General features: G+C 43.4%; 1 protein-coding gene across 2 annotated transcripts in view; it reads left to right on the forward strand.

Annotated features, from left to right (window-relative positions):
- Positions 1-81: 81 nt before the first annotated feature.
- Positions 82-15472, forward strand: part of LOC123372662 (sperm flagellar protein 2-like) — a 64697-nt gene continuing 49306 nt past the window's right edge. For both annotated transcript variants that reach the window (XM_045020939.1, XM_045020940.1), the window contains exons 1-5: positions 82-234; positions 3847-3949; positions 11222-11474; positions 12519-12689; positions 14743-14883. In XM_045020939.1, the coding sequence (XP_044876874.1) occupies positions 177-234; positions 3847-3949; positions 11222-11474; positions 12519-12689; positions 14743-14883 (726 nt within the window). In that variant the 5' untranslated portion in view covers positions 82-176. The remainder of the gene's footprint in view (positions 235-3846; positions 3950-11221; positions 11475-12518; positions 12690-14742; positions 14884-15472) is intronic.

The raw sequence follows: 15472 nt of genomic DNA on the forward strand, positions 1-15472 counted from the left end.
GTAGAAGGCATTCTCCCCGCCCCCCTGTAACATGCGCAGTTCACAAGGCACACCTGGTCCCGCTACGTATTCCCGAGCTCCCCGCTACAGCGCATGCGTTAGATGCTGCCTGCATGGCACCATGGTAACGGGACGCGGAGCCGGGCCCGTGTGAGCGGGGTTCGCGTGCGGCCGCCATGTCGGACATTCTGTGCGAGTGGCTGAACCGGGAGGTGAAGCTCTCCCGGGCCGTGGGTGAGTCAAGGGCTCCGACACCTGGGTCCTGGGCAGCGTGGTAAGGATACGCGGGGCTGGTGCCGCATAGGGGACGGTGCCGCAGCTGGGGAGGCAGGGCCCGGGGGTGCCCACAGACCACCGTGTGCCTAGGCACCTCTAGGCATAGGCGGCAGGTTTGTATAATTTTTGGTGGGGCCCAAAATGGTGGTGCCCCCCCGCTCCCGCCCTGTAAGCCGATATAAAATGAAGCTATAACGCGTCAGTGCCACAAGATTACAAGGGTCAATTAAAAGTGGAAAGTCAGAAGCAGCACTTGCCTACTTCAATATACAGTATTATATTTTGTTGCACTTGTTGTGATCAAGTGGGAATGTTAATATTTTCTCTGAATACTGTGTGGGTGCCTCAGTTTCCCCTGCAAGATGCCAACTGAAGGTGTTGGGGACAAAGAGATCAGGTGGCCTCCTTGTCCGGAAGAGACACAGAGGCCAGAGGAGGGAGTGTCAGTTTGGAGCTGGCTGGGGAAATGGGGAGAGACCCAGAACTTGGTTCTGGGCTCCCCACCCCCTAAGATAGACCTGACAGAGGGGTTCTGTTTTCTGTACCAACAAGCTCTGTTTAAACTGTGTTCCCGTCATCTCATAGACTCATAGTCTTTAAGGTCAGAAGGGACCATTATGATCATCTAGTCTGACCTCCTGCACAATACAGCCCACAGAATCTCACTCACCCACTCCTGTAACAAACCTCTAACCTATGTCTTAGTTATTGAAGTCCTCAAATCGTGGTTTAAAGACCTCAAGGTGCAGAGAATCCTTCAGCAAGTGACCAGTGCCCCACGCTGCAGAGGAAGGCAACAAACCTCCAGGACCTCTGCCAATCTGCCCTGGAAGAAAATTCCTTCCCGACCCCAAATATGGTGATCAGTTAAACCCTGAGCATGTGGGCAAGACTCACCAGCCAGCACCCAAGAAAGAATTCTCTGTAGTAACTCAGATCTCATCCCAGACCATTGGGCATATTTACCTGCAAACCTTCTGTTTTACTGTCTGGCTGAGAGTCACATCTGACTGCGGAGTTGGGGTGCAGGGACCTCTGGTTGCCCCAGGACCCGCCTGGGCAGACTCGCTGTGGAAAGTGCATGATGTGGAAGGGCAAGCTGAATGCTCTGAGGTCAGACCCAGGAAGGTGTAAGCTTCTTGCCCTGGAGACAGTATGCTCCGAGAGAGGAGGCTCCCCCAGAGTCCTGACTGGCTTTGTATGGAGTTGTTCCAAAGCATCACAGCATCCCCTTCCACACCATGCACTTCCCAGAAGTCCGCACAGGCACTGACACTCCCTCCTCTGGCCTTTGTCTCTTTTCCAGGCATTAGGAGGCCACCCGATCTCTCTGTTTTCCAACACCTTCAGTTGGCACCTTGCAGGGGAAACTGATTTGGGAGAAATGAAGTAAAAGCTGCCCAAACGGAGCTTGAATTTTGAGGTGTTCAAATCTGGAAGGCAGGTGCTGGGGGTGGGAGAGGGCTGTGGGCTCCATGGGGGAGCATGGCAGCAACTGTCTGGAGCTGCATGGAGCCAGACACGCTGGTCTGAGTGGCACAGTAAGCAGTTTGGGGGTTGGAGAAGGGGTAGGGGGTTCCGGGGGGCAGTCAAGGGACAAGGAGCAGGGGGGGGTTGGATGGGGCAGAGGTTCGAAGGGGCAGTCAGGGGACAGGCAGCAATTGGAGAGGCATGGGAGTCCAGGAGGTTTATCAGGGGACAGGTAGGGGGTGGGGTCCTGGGGGGAAGTTGGGTGGAGTCTCAGGAGGGGGCTGTTGGGGACAAGGAGAAGGGAGGCTTAGATAGGGGCTGGGGTCCCAAGGGGCAGTTAGGGGCAGGGGTCTCGGGAGGGGGTAATCAGGGGACAAGGACCAGTGGTGCTTAGATAGGGGGTGGGGGTCCTGAGGGGCAATTGGGGCAGGGGTCTGGGGAGGGGGCAATCAGCGGCCAGGGGCTGGGATTCAAAGGGCTCTGGGCTGCTGGCAGCCGCGGGGAGCCCTGAGTCCTTTAAATCCCAGCCGCGGCGGGACTCAGAGGGCTCTGCGCTGCCTCTCTGGGGCTGGGGAGAGCTGCCGCTGAGGTAAGAGCGCCCACATTGCTGGCGCGGGGACCCCTGGAGCACAGGGCCTGGGGCCCAAACATTGGTGGAGCTGGGCCCACCCTCGGGATTATTGGTGGGGCCTGGGCTCCACGGGCCCATAGAACTCGCCGCCTATGCCTCTAGGTACCCCCCCCAGGTGTGTCTGTTCGCAGGGGCCGGTGGATAGGTGCCCCCGGGCAATTCTTACGTACGGTGCAAGGGCGCCCGAGTTGCTGCCCGAAGGGGAGTCCCAGAGCGCAGTGCACCGGGGACTGCCCCCTCGGCCTGCGCCACAGCAAGACGGGCTCAGTATCACTGTACAGCTAGAGAGATGGGGTCCCTGCTCGACTTTCGATGTGCCATGGCTGGCAGTCACTTTGGGGGAGACTTTGACGTCCGGGAGACGGGTGAGTCTGTTTGGGCGTCTGCAGGCAAGTTTGGGAATGTGGTGCCTGGGTAAGGTGGGAGTAGCAGGAGGGTTCTGCTGCGCGGATGGCAGTCGGGTTGTTGGCACGTTGGTATTATTCATATACTCGCTATACCTGCAGTAGGCTTTGTGCACTCTCTGTAATAACTACGTGCAACTGAAAATACTGGCGCCCTAATTCTCTTCCATACGCGTCTGAATTTTGATTTACCTATAGGCATTCATATACCTTCCTGCAGATGCCGCATGCCATATATGAGAGTTACTGACCTTGAGGTAATGCCAGTGGCAGTAGTAGTACTACATGATAGCTCTGGCTGATATATATGTGAATTCACCCTCTTTCCTCAGACCCAAATAAAGGGCTAAAACCAGCTGTGGATTTTACTTTTTCCACACAAATAATTACAACATAATCTCTTTAAAATCTCAAAAATAACTTGTGAAAAAAAATGGTGATGATTCTCCCCTAGATCCCTGTGGACTCAGGGGCCACGAAAAATTTCTATTCTATCACTTTATAAGGACTTGAGGATAGAAAGTACCTGAATTTATATTTATACAGCAATTCCTGCTGTTTGAATTATTGACTTTAGAGGAGCATCTATTCTATAATGAGAGAGACATCCCTTACTCTAAATCAGGACTATTAGAACGTATTTACTGGCTGTTTTTGTTTCTGTGTGTGTTTTAGGAGCAGAAGAGTTGGTAACTGTAACCTGTCAAGTATTGGTTTTGCAAAATTTTAATTGAGCCAAGTGTAAATAGTTATAATAGCGTAATTTACCTTTTGATATTGAAATTTAGATTTTAGATGAAGTAGATTATGGAATTTGGCTTTTAGTAGAGTTATACAACATAAATACTGGCTACCTGAAGACCATTTCTAATCCTAAAGTTATTTTAATATAGTATTGAGTTAACAAAACTTTAAAGTTAACTTACAGTGTAAAGATTTTAAGAGCAATAATGAGTTGAACTAAAAATTAAGTACAAGTCTCTGATGTTATACACACTCTGTAATTATCTCTATTATTCATATGGTACTTTGTATTTTGTTGCTGTTGCTTGTTTTTTAACCCAGATCCAAAATCATTCCCAAAAGAATTTTCTACTGGCTACCTAATTGGAGAAATTCTGCACAAATATGAACTTCAGGATGACTTTAACCAATTTTCACAAAGCAGGTTTGTAACTTAAGGCACAGCTAGAGCATCATTATATATTCTATGTAACTTATACAAGATGTTTATCATTGAAGATTTTTTAGTGATACCTAGCAGGATTTGATGAAGTTACATACCAGTCATTAGTTAGCGACATATTATATGCACTAGCTGCATACTTCCAAAGGATCTGAACATTAATTAAATATTTACTGGAAAGATATATGAGGATGATAAAGGATTGCAGCACAATTAATGTCAATCAACATGGTCCTATGGAAAATTGGTATTTGATTTAGCACTGCATGAACTTTTGATTAAAAAATTAGCACTGTACAAAATTGATGTAACATTAAATAGATTAAAAACTGGCTAACAGATGTCAAAAATAGGAAAATAATCATTCAGTGGAGTGTTTCTAGTGAAGTCCTACAAAGATCTGTTCTTGTCCCAATGCTATTCAATATCTATAAAGTCAGTGTTGATAAAGTTTCCAGATGACACAAAAATTGGTGGATGGATAATTAACTCATCATCAGTTATACAGAGAGATCTGGATCACTTGTTAAACTGGGTTTATTAAAACAAGTTCAAATGGAGCCAAATGCAAGGTCATATCTAGGAACAAAGAATGTAGGTCATACTTACAGGATGGGGGACCATATCCTGGAATGCAGTGATTTTTAAAAGGCTTTAGGGATCATGATGGATAACCAGTTGAACATGATCTGCCAGTGCAATGCTGTGGCCAAGTGGGCTAGCACAATCCTTGGTTTATAAGCAATGAGAACGTCACATAGGGAGGTGATACTACCTCTATATATGGCATTAGTGAGACTATTACTGGAGTGAAAATGAAAGTCTGTTTGATAATAGGTGAACTCTTCAGAATAGTATATCTTTACTGAACCATATTACAGAAAGAGCTTAGCCTCTCCATAGCTACTTGTGAAACAAGGCTTAAGTCATAAACCTGATTTTCTCTTTCTATTTCTTATATTTGCCAAACCAAAGCCAATCCATTTGTAATTTGACAGGGCATGATTTTTAGGAGAGAGACTTTGAAGGAATTATGAGAAGGTCATGGGCGGTGTGTGATCCACCGGCTTGGGGAGGCTGGTCCCCAGCCCCTACCACTTCCACCCACACTGGAGCACAGAGCCACCTGCCCTGCCAGCAGAGTGCAGAGATGCCCCTCCCCACTGCAGCCACTGGCCCAGTCCTGCAGCTAGTCCCCCAGCCCCAAAGGAGCACCGGGAGGGCGTGCGAAGGTGGGCGGTGCGTAGCCCCAGCACCAAGAAGGTGGCCATCTGCGGCCTCCCTAGACTTCCAGACCACCCGGAAGGGACCAAGTATCAGTCAGAAGCATGTCCCTCATTCTTTTAACAGTCAGAATGCACTTCTGACGTAAATTATGCAGGAATTGGAATCTCAATAAATTTCCCATTGACTGGGCAAAGGACATTTATAATAAAATCTTCTAATGAAATTAGTAGTAGGATGGAGTTTCTATCTGATGACATATCCACTTAGCAAATGAAGGTGGGCTTGGAGAACAGGTAGGCATACTTGTGCTAGCTCTAATCTACTTAGAACAGGTAACAGTAGAGTAGAACTTCAGAGTTACGAACACCAGAGCTATGAAATGACTGGTCAGCCTCATATGGAAGCGGAAGTAGGCAATCAGGCAGCAGAAGAGACAAAAAAAGGCAAATACAGTACTGTGTTAAACGTAAACTACTAAAAAAAATAAAGGGAAAGTTTTAAAAGAAGATTTGACCAGGTAAAGAAACTATTTCTCTGCTTATATCATTTAAAGATAGTTAAAAGCAGCATTTTTCTTCTGCATAGCAAAGTTACAAAGCTGTATTAAGTTAATGTTCAGTTGTAAACTTTTGAAAGAACCACCATAATGTTTTGTTCAGAATTATGAACATTCGGACATACAAACGACCCCAAGGTGTTCGTAACTCTGAGGTTCTACTGTAGGAATGAAGGAGTGGCAGCACACATTTCAGCACAGGCTAGCTGCCCCAGTACAAGCCCATCAGGAACTCTGGGTATGTACTTGGGTTGTTAGCCTGCAGTGAAGTCCTTGCTGCCATGTCTTCATGATTAACCATGCTAGCTAGATTAAAGCAGTATCCACAGAAAATTTAAGTAAAGAGCTTTTTTAACCAATTGTATACCCTTTTAAAATAAATCAATCAAAAATCCTAGATTGCTTTTAGACTCCAGTAGAGCTTTCATACATAAGAATGACCATACTGAGTCAGACTAAAGGTCCATCCAACTGTCTTCCAACAGTGGCCAATGCCAGGTGCCCCAGAGGGAGTGAACCTAACAGGTAATGATCAAGTGATCTCTCTCCTACCATCCATCTCCACCCTCTGACAAACAGAGGCTAGGGACTTAACTCCATGAATTTATCTAGTTGTCTTTTAAACCCTGTTATAGTCCTAGCCTTCAAAACCTCCTCAGGCAAGGAGTTCCACAGGTTGACTGTGCACTGTGTGAAGAACATCATCCTTTTATTTGTTTTAAACCTGCTGCCTATTAATTTCATTTGGTGGCCCCTAGTTCTTATATTATGGGAACAAGTAAATAACTTTTCCTCATTCACTTTCTCCACATCACTCATGATTTTATATACCTCTATCATATCCCCCCTCAGTCTTCTCTTTTCCAAGCTGAAAAGTCCTAGCCTCTTTAATCTCACCTCATATGGGACCCGTTCCAAACCCCTAATCATTTTAGTTGCCCTTTTTTGAACTTTTTCTAATGCCAGTTTTTTGAGATGAGGAGGCCACATCTGTACGCAGTATTCAAGATGTGGGTATACCATGGATTTATATAAGGGCAGTAAGAGACTCCCCATCTTATTCTCTATCCTTTGTTAATGATTCCTAACATCCTAGTTGCTTTTTTGACTGCCGCTGCACACTGCATGGACATCTTCAGAGAACTATCCATGATGACTCCAATTACTTTTTCCTGATTAGTTGTAGTTAAATTAGCCCCCATCATATTGTATGTATAATTGGGGTTATTTTTCCCTAATGTGCATTACTTTACATTTATCCACATGAAATTTCATTTGCCATTTTGTTGCCCAGTCACTTAGTTTTGTGACATCTTTTTGAAGTTCTTCACAGTCTGCTTTGGTCTTCACTATCCTGAGCAGTTTAGCATCATTTGAAAACTTTCCCACCTCACTTTATACCCCTTTCTCCAGTTCATTTATGAATCAGTTGAATAGGATTGGTCCTAGTACTGACACTTGGGGAACATCACTAGTTACGCCTCTCCATTCTGAGAATTTACCATAAATTCCTATCCTTTGTTCCCTGTCTTTTAACCAGTTCTCAATCCATGAAAGGACCTTCCCTATTATCCCATGACAGCTTAATTTATGTAAGAGCCTTTGGTGAGGGACCTTTGTCAAAGGCTTTCTGGAAATCTAAGTTCACTATGTCCACTGGATCCCCCTTGTCCACATGTTTGTTGACCCCTTCAAAGAACTCTAATAGATTAGTAAGATACGATTTCCCTTTACAGAAACCATGTTCACTTTTGCCCAACAATTTATGTTCTTCTATCTGTCTGACAATTTTTTTCTTTACAATTGTTTCAACTAATTTGCCCGGTACTGACGTTAGACTTACTGGTCTGTAATTGCTGGGATCACCTCTAGAGCCCTTTTTAAATATTGGCATTACATTAGCTATCTTCCAGTCATTGGGTACAGAAGCCGATTTAAAGAACAGGTTAAAACCATAGTTCAGAGATCTGCAATTTCACATTTGAATTCTTTCAGAACTCTTGGGTGAATGCCATCTGGTCCCGGTGACTTTTTACTGTTAAGTTTATCAATTAATTCCAAAACCTCCTCTAATGACACTTCAATCTGTGACAATTCCTCAGATTTGTCACCTACAAAAGCCAGCTCGGTTTGGGAATCTCCCTAACATCCTCAGCCATGAAGGCTGAAGCAAAGAATTCATTTAGTTTCTCCGCAATGACTTTATCGTCTTTAAGCGCTCCTTTTGTATCTTGATCGTCCAAGGGCCCTACTGGTTGTTTAGCAGGCTTTCTGCTTCTGATGTACTTAAACATTTTGTTATTACCTTTTGAGTTTTTGGCTTTTCTTATTACATTTTTAAACTTAATTTGACTCCTTTCTATTTACCTCACTAGGATTTGGCTTCCACTTTTTAAAAGATTCCTTTTAATCTCCCACTCCTTCTTTTACATGGTTAAGTCAAGTCACGGTGGCTCTTTTACTGTGTTTTTTAATTTGGGGTATACATTTAAGTTGGGCCTTTGAGAAGTGTCCATGCAGCTTGCAGGGATTTCACTCTAGTCACTGTACCTTTTAATTTCTTTTTAACTAACCCCCTCATTTTTGCATAGTTCCCCTTTCTGAAGTTAAATGCCACAGTGTTGGGCTGTTGAGGTGTTCTTCCTACCAAAGGAATTTTAATTATATTATGGTCACTATTTCCAAGCGGTCCTGTTATAGTTACCTCTTGGACCAGATCCTGCGCTCCACGCAGGACTAAATTGAGAATTGCCTCTCCCCTTGTGGGTTCCTGTACCAGCTGCTCTAAGAAGCAGTCATTTAAAGTATCAAGAAATTTTGTCTCTGCATTTCGTTGTGAGGTGACATGTTCCCAGTCAATATGGGGATAATTGAAATCCCCCACTATTACTGAGTTATTTATTTTGATAGCCTGTCTAATCTCCCTTAGCATTTCATCATCACTATCACTGTCCTGGTCAGGTGGTCGATAATAGATCCCTAATGTTATATTCTTATTAGAGCATGAAATTACTATCCATAGAGATTCTATGGAACATGTGGATTCACTTAAGATTTTTACTTCATTTGATTCTACATTTTCTTTCACATACATTGCCACTCTCCCTCCTGCACAACCTGTTCTGTCCTTCCCATATATTTTGTACCCTGGAATGATTGTGTCCCAATGACTGTTCTCACTCCACCAGCTTTCTGTGATGCCTTTTATATCAATATCCTCCTTTAACACGAGGCTCTCTAGTTCACCCATCTTATTATTTAGACTTCTAGCATTTGTGTACAAGCACTTTAAAAACTTGTCACTGTTTATTTGTCTGCCCTTTTCTGATGTGTCGGATTCTTTTTTATGTGCATGTTTCTTGTCTGATCCGGCCCCTACTTTATCCTCTTCCATCCTCTCCTCCTGACTAAAACCTAGAGAATCTCTGTCAGTAGACTCTCCTCTAAGAGAAGTCTGTCTGATCCACATTCTCTTCTGCAGCAGTCTCATCTTTCAGTTTAAAAACTGCTCTGCAACCTTTTTAATGTTTAGTGCCAGCAGTCTGGTTCCACTTTGGTTTAGATAGAGCCCATCCCTCCTGTATAGGCTCCCCGTATCCCAAAAGTTTTCCCAATTCCTAATAAATCTAAACCCCTCCTCCATACACCATCCTCTCATCCACGCATTGAGACCCTGAAGCTCTGCCTGCCTACATAGCCCTGTGTGTGGAACTAGAAGCATTTCGGAGAATGCCACCATAGACATCCTGGATTTCAGTCTCTTCCCTAGCAGCCTAAATTTGGCCTCCAGGATGTCACTCCTACCCTTCCCTATGTCATTGGTACCTACATGTACCACAACCACCGGCTCCTCTCCAGCACTACACATAAGTCTATCTAGATGCCTTGAGAGATCCGCAACCTTCGCACCAGGCAGGCAAATCACCATATGGGTCTCCCGGTCATCACAAACCCAGCTATCTATGCTTCTAATGATTGAATCTCATGTAAATGTGTGGGACTCACCCTTGCAGTGCCTCCTGCTGGTCTCTCAGGGAATTAGCTCATCTAGCCTCCAGAACACCCTCTGCAGGCTGGTGTCCTGCTGCCCCTTGCCCCCCATGTCCCTCCCAGGACCCCACTGCCCCTTTAAATGGGTGCTGCCCCCTGGCAGTACTCCCCCTCCCAGTCTGGGTCTCCCCCTCCCAGGGGAACCCCCACCCACTATCCCCTCTTTACCTCAGTCTTGGCTACTGCCCAGTCTCCATATAGCCCTTGTTCACTGGGGCAGACTGCAGTATAAGCCACTCATCACAGGCAAAGGGGTTTGGACCTGCTGCCCCTGCCACTCAGTACCTAATAGGCCTTACCAGGCCTGCAGCCTGGGGCTTTCCTAGGCTGGAGCTCCCTGGTGACCTTGACCTTTCCCTGGCTCCGCTCCGCTCCAGATACCTGGTTACCCTCCCTGCAGCCAGGCCCTTCTCTCTCTGAATGCAAAGAGAGACTGTTGAGCTTGTGGCTCCCAACCTCTTATATAGGGCCAGCTGAGGCCTGATTGGGGCGTGGCCCAGCTGCAGCTGCTTCCCCAATCAGCCTAGTAGCTGCTTTTCCTGCCATAGCCCTCTCCCAGGGCTGTTTTAAGCCCTTCAGGGCAGGAGTGGGGTAACTGCCCTGCTACACTCCCATTACTAACACCTGCCTTTTCCTAGTGATTGGAGTTCCCTCCCCCGGAGAGGTAACCTCCGTGTGAGAGAATACCCCAACACCATCTGGAAGGAGGATCCCAACTATGGGAAGGTTTCCCTCTGCTCCCACTGACTGCTCTCCTTCCCTGGGCCTTTCATCCTCCTCAACAGCGCAGAGGCTGTCTGACCGGAGGTGGGACAGATCTACAGTGTCCCAGAAAGCCTTATCAACATACCTCTCTTAGCTCCTCCAGTTCCACCACCCTAGCCTCCAAAGCCCGAACACGGTCTCTGAGGGCCAGGAGTTCCGTGCACCGAATGCACACATACGCCACCCACCCACAGGGCAGGTAATCATACATGCTGCATTCAGCACGATAAACTGGATAGCCCCCACTCTGCTGCTGTGCTTCTGCCTGCATTCTCTCCTACAGCTACCTAGGTTAATGAAAGGGTTTTGTTTAAATCAGAAAGTTTTGAATATATTGAATATTTTGAATTGTTTCTTTTGAGCGTGTATCAATGAATAATTATTTTTGTACTCACCATGCACATTACAACCTACCTTTAACTCTTATTCAGAGTCAGGTTTTTTCCTAATAACCTGATATAGTGGTATATGTCATCACAGTGCTTACTGCAGCAAGTTGGACATTCAGGTAGTGTTTCTAATGGTCCCTTCTGGCCTTAAGCTCTATGAAAATAAACTCTGTGAAGTGCAAAGTAACATAGTACTTTGCAGTATGTATAGTACTTTATCGTAGCAAAATACCATACTACATATAGTTTTGTTTTTTAAACATATAGGGTCGCAAACTCTAAACTTAACAATTTTTCTCGCCTGGAACCAACATTTCAACTCCTTGGTGTGCAGTTTGACCAACATGAGGCCCAAAATATCATGACTGAACAGCATGGGGCTGCAACCAAGCTTTTGTATCAACTGTATGTTGCCCTAGAAAAAAAGAAAAAGGCGGGGCTCACAGGAGTAGCCATGGAAGCAATGAGACCTGCAGCACCTGCAAAGCTCCAGGGCATTGAGAGCAAGTTGTATCGAGAGGTAGGTTAATTAAGTTTGTCATATACATCACCGGATAATCAACAGACTAAAATGCAGCACATTTACATATACCTTTTGGGTAACAAAAAACCCCCTCAAAACATTCAGCTCATTTAACAGAACTTTCTGTTCAACATAGAGTACCTATGTGAAGCGTCTGTGACAGATGCTTAGTTTTCCATCCCTTTCATTGATTCACAGGCAGGCCAATCAGCTTCAAGATTCTCTGTTTCCTTGCTTTGCCTCTTTCCATTTGTTGCCTACTTTCTTCCCCAGGCTTCTTTTTTGCCTCAAAGGAAATAACAGCACAGGCCAGTAGTTTTACAGCAGCTGCCATCTTATTCTTCTCGGCAGTACAGTTTGCATGCAGAAATTGAGCAAAGAGCAGAAGACTGAGAAGAGGGTTAGCGGTGTAGGTCCTGCCAGAGCACACACTCCCTGATCTCATTAGGAGTGCTCTCTCAGAGCAGGCCACACTCCCTCATGAGGGTGAGCAATTTTGAATAAGCTGTGTGTTGTGAACCAAATTTATCCCTTGTGTATATGCTGTTTGGTGGCACAAAATCAGACATACGTCTCCACTGGCAGAACGATCCTCAAGGAGAGTGGGAGCAGCTATAATATCCCTTCACCAAGGCGGCTGTATGTGGATAGCAGAAACCAAAAAGGGAAAAGAGGTGCAGCTAAAGAAACAAGGAACACCTGATTCAGCATTTCCTGCAATTGACTGAATTCATCTGTTCAAATACCATTTGCCGTCCTGTAATTTACAACTCTCTATGTCAATTTCAGCAAATCTGGCAATTTTTCTGGAGAAAAAAAAATCCTGTATATCTAGCTGTTCTGTGAACATCAGTACAGTATATGGGAAGTGCCTATTCAAAACTATTTTCTTAAATAGGACAGTTTTGAGTTTCGGAAGTACAATAGTTTAATGTTTAAGTGGTTAAATGTAATGTTTGTGTTACTGTTTAACTGGTTAAATGTAATGTTTGTGTTACTGTTTCTAACTCTGAGATATCTTGAAACATTATTTCATCATAGCGTCTTAGAAACCTAATGCCGCGGCAGACTGACTTGAGACTGCAGCAGGTTTCAGAGCATTTTGAAATGAAATCTAAGCACATGGAAAATAAAATAGCTTGTATACAGTTTGCAGAACAACAGAAAGTTCAAAAAATCCAGGAGGAGCAAAGAGCCCAAGACATTGAAAAGGTGAAAAGCCAATTTATTTTTTCATACCAAGAATCCAATCCTGCAGATGTTTACTTACGTAAACTTTAAGTGTTTTATTAGTCCTGCTGATGCCATTAATTCCCTTTATATTGCTCCACACATACATATTGATGGAAAAGCAGGAAAAAGTGTAACACTCTTGACAAACATAAAGATGTGGCTGTGTAACCAACAGTATTTTATAAATCACTTAAATATTAATATTTACACACACACATCAGGATAATAAAGTGTTTGGTGTGTTTGTATATTGCCATGACACAAGTGGATTGTTAGGAATAAGAATAAAGGGCAAATGCCACAATCACATGAAAAGTTGTAATATCCAAACATGACACACAATGTGAAGAGTCTTACTATGATTATAAAATGGGTCTTATCAGTATAAGAAAAATAAGAACAGAAAGTAAACTATCCGTACCCATCTAAATATTCTTCACCAAAAAATGTAAATGACATTTAAAATAAAAACATGCTTCTCTTGTCTTTGATATAATGCTCCCTTTTGGGGTTGATTTTTTTGTTTAATCTCAGGAGGTAAATTGCTTTTTCCACCCAGTCTCAAACTCTTGCCCAGGTATACCTAATCTAATATAGTCCGCTTGGTGGTGTCACTTTGGTATCTGTCCCACCTCCTGACCCCTCCTGCTTTATATTTACAATTGACAGCCAAAAGCTTGGATCTGAAGATAGCTTCAACAATTGATCAAAAAGGCACCAGAGAGGCTTGACTGTATTTAAAATGCTACTCAGAGATGTCACTTGGGGTACTTGCTTCTAAAGAGGAAAGAAAGTAAATTTTAGAAGAGAATAGGAAGCCTTTCAACATACTGTTTTCCCTCAATTCAGAGTAGCACTTCAATATCATTGGGGGATGCAGTTCTTCAGTCCTTAATCAATTGTTGAATGAGGAGTATTAATTTCAGATTCAGCTTTTATTATTTTATCCAATTTAATGTTGAAAGCCTTTTGAGAGAGAGGACTAAGTATGGTGGAAGGGGAAAGTAGAAGAGACCAAAAAACCTGCAAAAAAGCAGAGGAGACATAGGAAAAATGGTGAGGATCCGTGCAACTTTCTCTCAGAGAAAGAAGAGAAATGAAAAAAGGGAAATGTTAACACATGTAATTGTCAGTGAAACAAGAAAGTCTTTAATTATTATATTACCAGTTTTTAATTTAAAAAATATACATATTACAAATTTTGATTATTAAAAAAGCCTCCATCTGACAGATCTGTAATCATGTTTTGTGGAGGCACACTGGTATTATCTGTAATGGAGTTGAGTAAATAAAAGTAGTGTAGCACTGAGGTCTATCCCTCTCCCTCTGTGGTGGCACAAAATGGGGAAGGGCCACAGAGTAGTGGACCCTCAAAGTGGTAGGGAGGGAAGACGTGGCTGTGAGCACTTGGGAGTGCAGGGTTGGCAGTGCTACAAGCTGCTGGGGGTGCCTATCTCCTCAGGGGATGAGGTGAAGACCCTGATCCCAGTACACCAGTAAAGCTGCATAATGAGAGTCCTGGATGCATCTTTGGAGGAACGTACCAAGGGACATTTCTTTGTGTACTATTCCCCACCGCTACCAGCCCCAGGAGGCGTTATGCATTGTGAAGACATACACCTTCTGATACTGCTGTTTGAATAGTATACTTCACTCTCCCAACATAGTGTGCTAGGATGTTGCTATGACTGTTGATCAGTTAGAAAGTTAGTTTACAAGATCAGTTTTTGGCCCAAAGAAAAGATTGTTTCACATGCATATATGAGACTGACAAATCAGGAGAACTCAAAATACAGTCATTAAGACTTAATTATACACAACATATAGAGATGGGCTTCTTGATTTCATTTTTTAAAAAATGTTCTACTTTTTGAAAAATGGTTTAATCATAAGTTTTTATAGCACTATATGCAAGATTGGAACTTGTTTGTTCCAATACTTTCTGCTTATAAGAATTTTTCTATAGATGAATTACAATACTTGTACTTGTACAATACTCAAGTAACTGAACAGATTTATACTGGATGTTCAGCATCGTAAAGGAAGAAGGAGACAAAATGAAATAATGGCCAGGATTCAAGCAGCTATTATACAGATTCCAAAACCACCATTAAACCGTACCTTGAAAGCTATTGAAGCCCAAAAATTGTTAAAAAAGAAAAAAGAAGCAGAGGTAAGTGTTAACTTTATTACTTTAAGTTTTAGTAACATTAAATTTTGCAAAGCAAGCAAACTCATAGTAGAAATCTACTGTTAGAGATGATATGCATACTAAATTGCACTGTTGATTTAACTGATTTCAGCAATTACATCAGTATAAAACTGGCCTAATGCAGTAGTGAATCTGGCCCAGTAAACTCTAAGGGCTTGATCCTGCCTACTTTACTTAGAGAAATCTCCCATTGACATCAATGAGAGTTCTTCCAGAGTAAGTAGTACAGAACCAGGCCTTAAATTAATCCTTGGTAACATTTTAGGATCCACTCTTGCCACATTGAAGTCAGTGGAAAAATTCCTGTCAACTTTAATGGAAGTTGTATCAAGCCCTTAGTCACTTCCTTATGATTTGTGACTGTTGTACTTCTGCACTGTAATTTATTAACTCTTTTACAATATGCTATATAAAAGTGTCATTGACAACAAAAAACACTAGTAAGATTTAAAATTGGTAGCTGTCTCATATCAAAGCAAGGAAGACTGAAGATACTTTTGCTGGATTCTTTTATGTTACACTACTGTATGTAATACATTTAAAGCTTTTT

This window comes from Mauremys mutica, chromosome 6, assembly GCF_020497125.1.
Source record: "Mauremys mutica isolate MM-2020 ecotype Southern chromosome 6, ASM2049712v1, whole genome shotgun sequence".
NCBI lineage: Eukaryota > Metazoa > Chordata > Testudines > Geoemydidae > Mauremys > Mauremys mutica.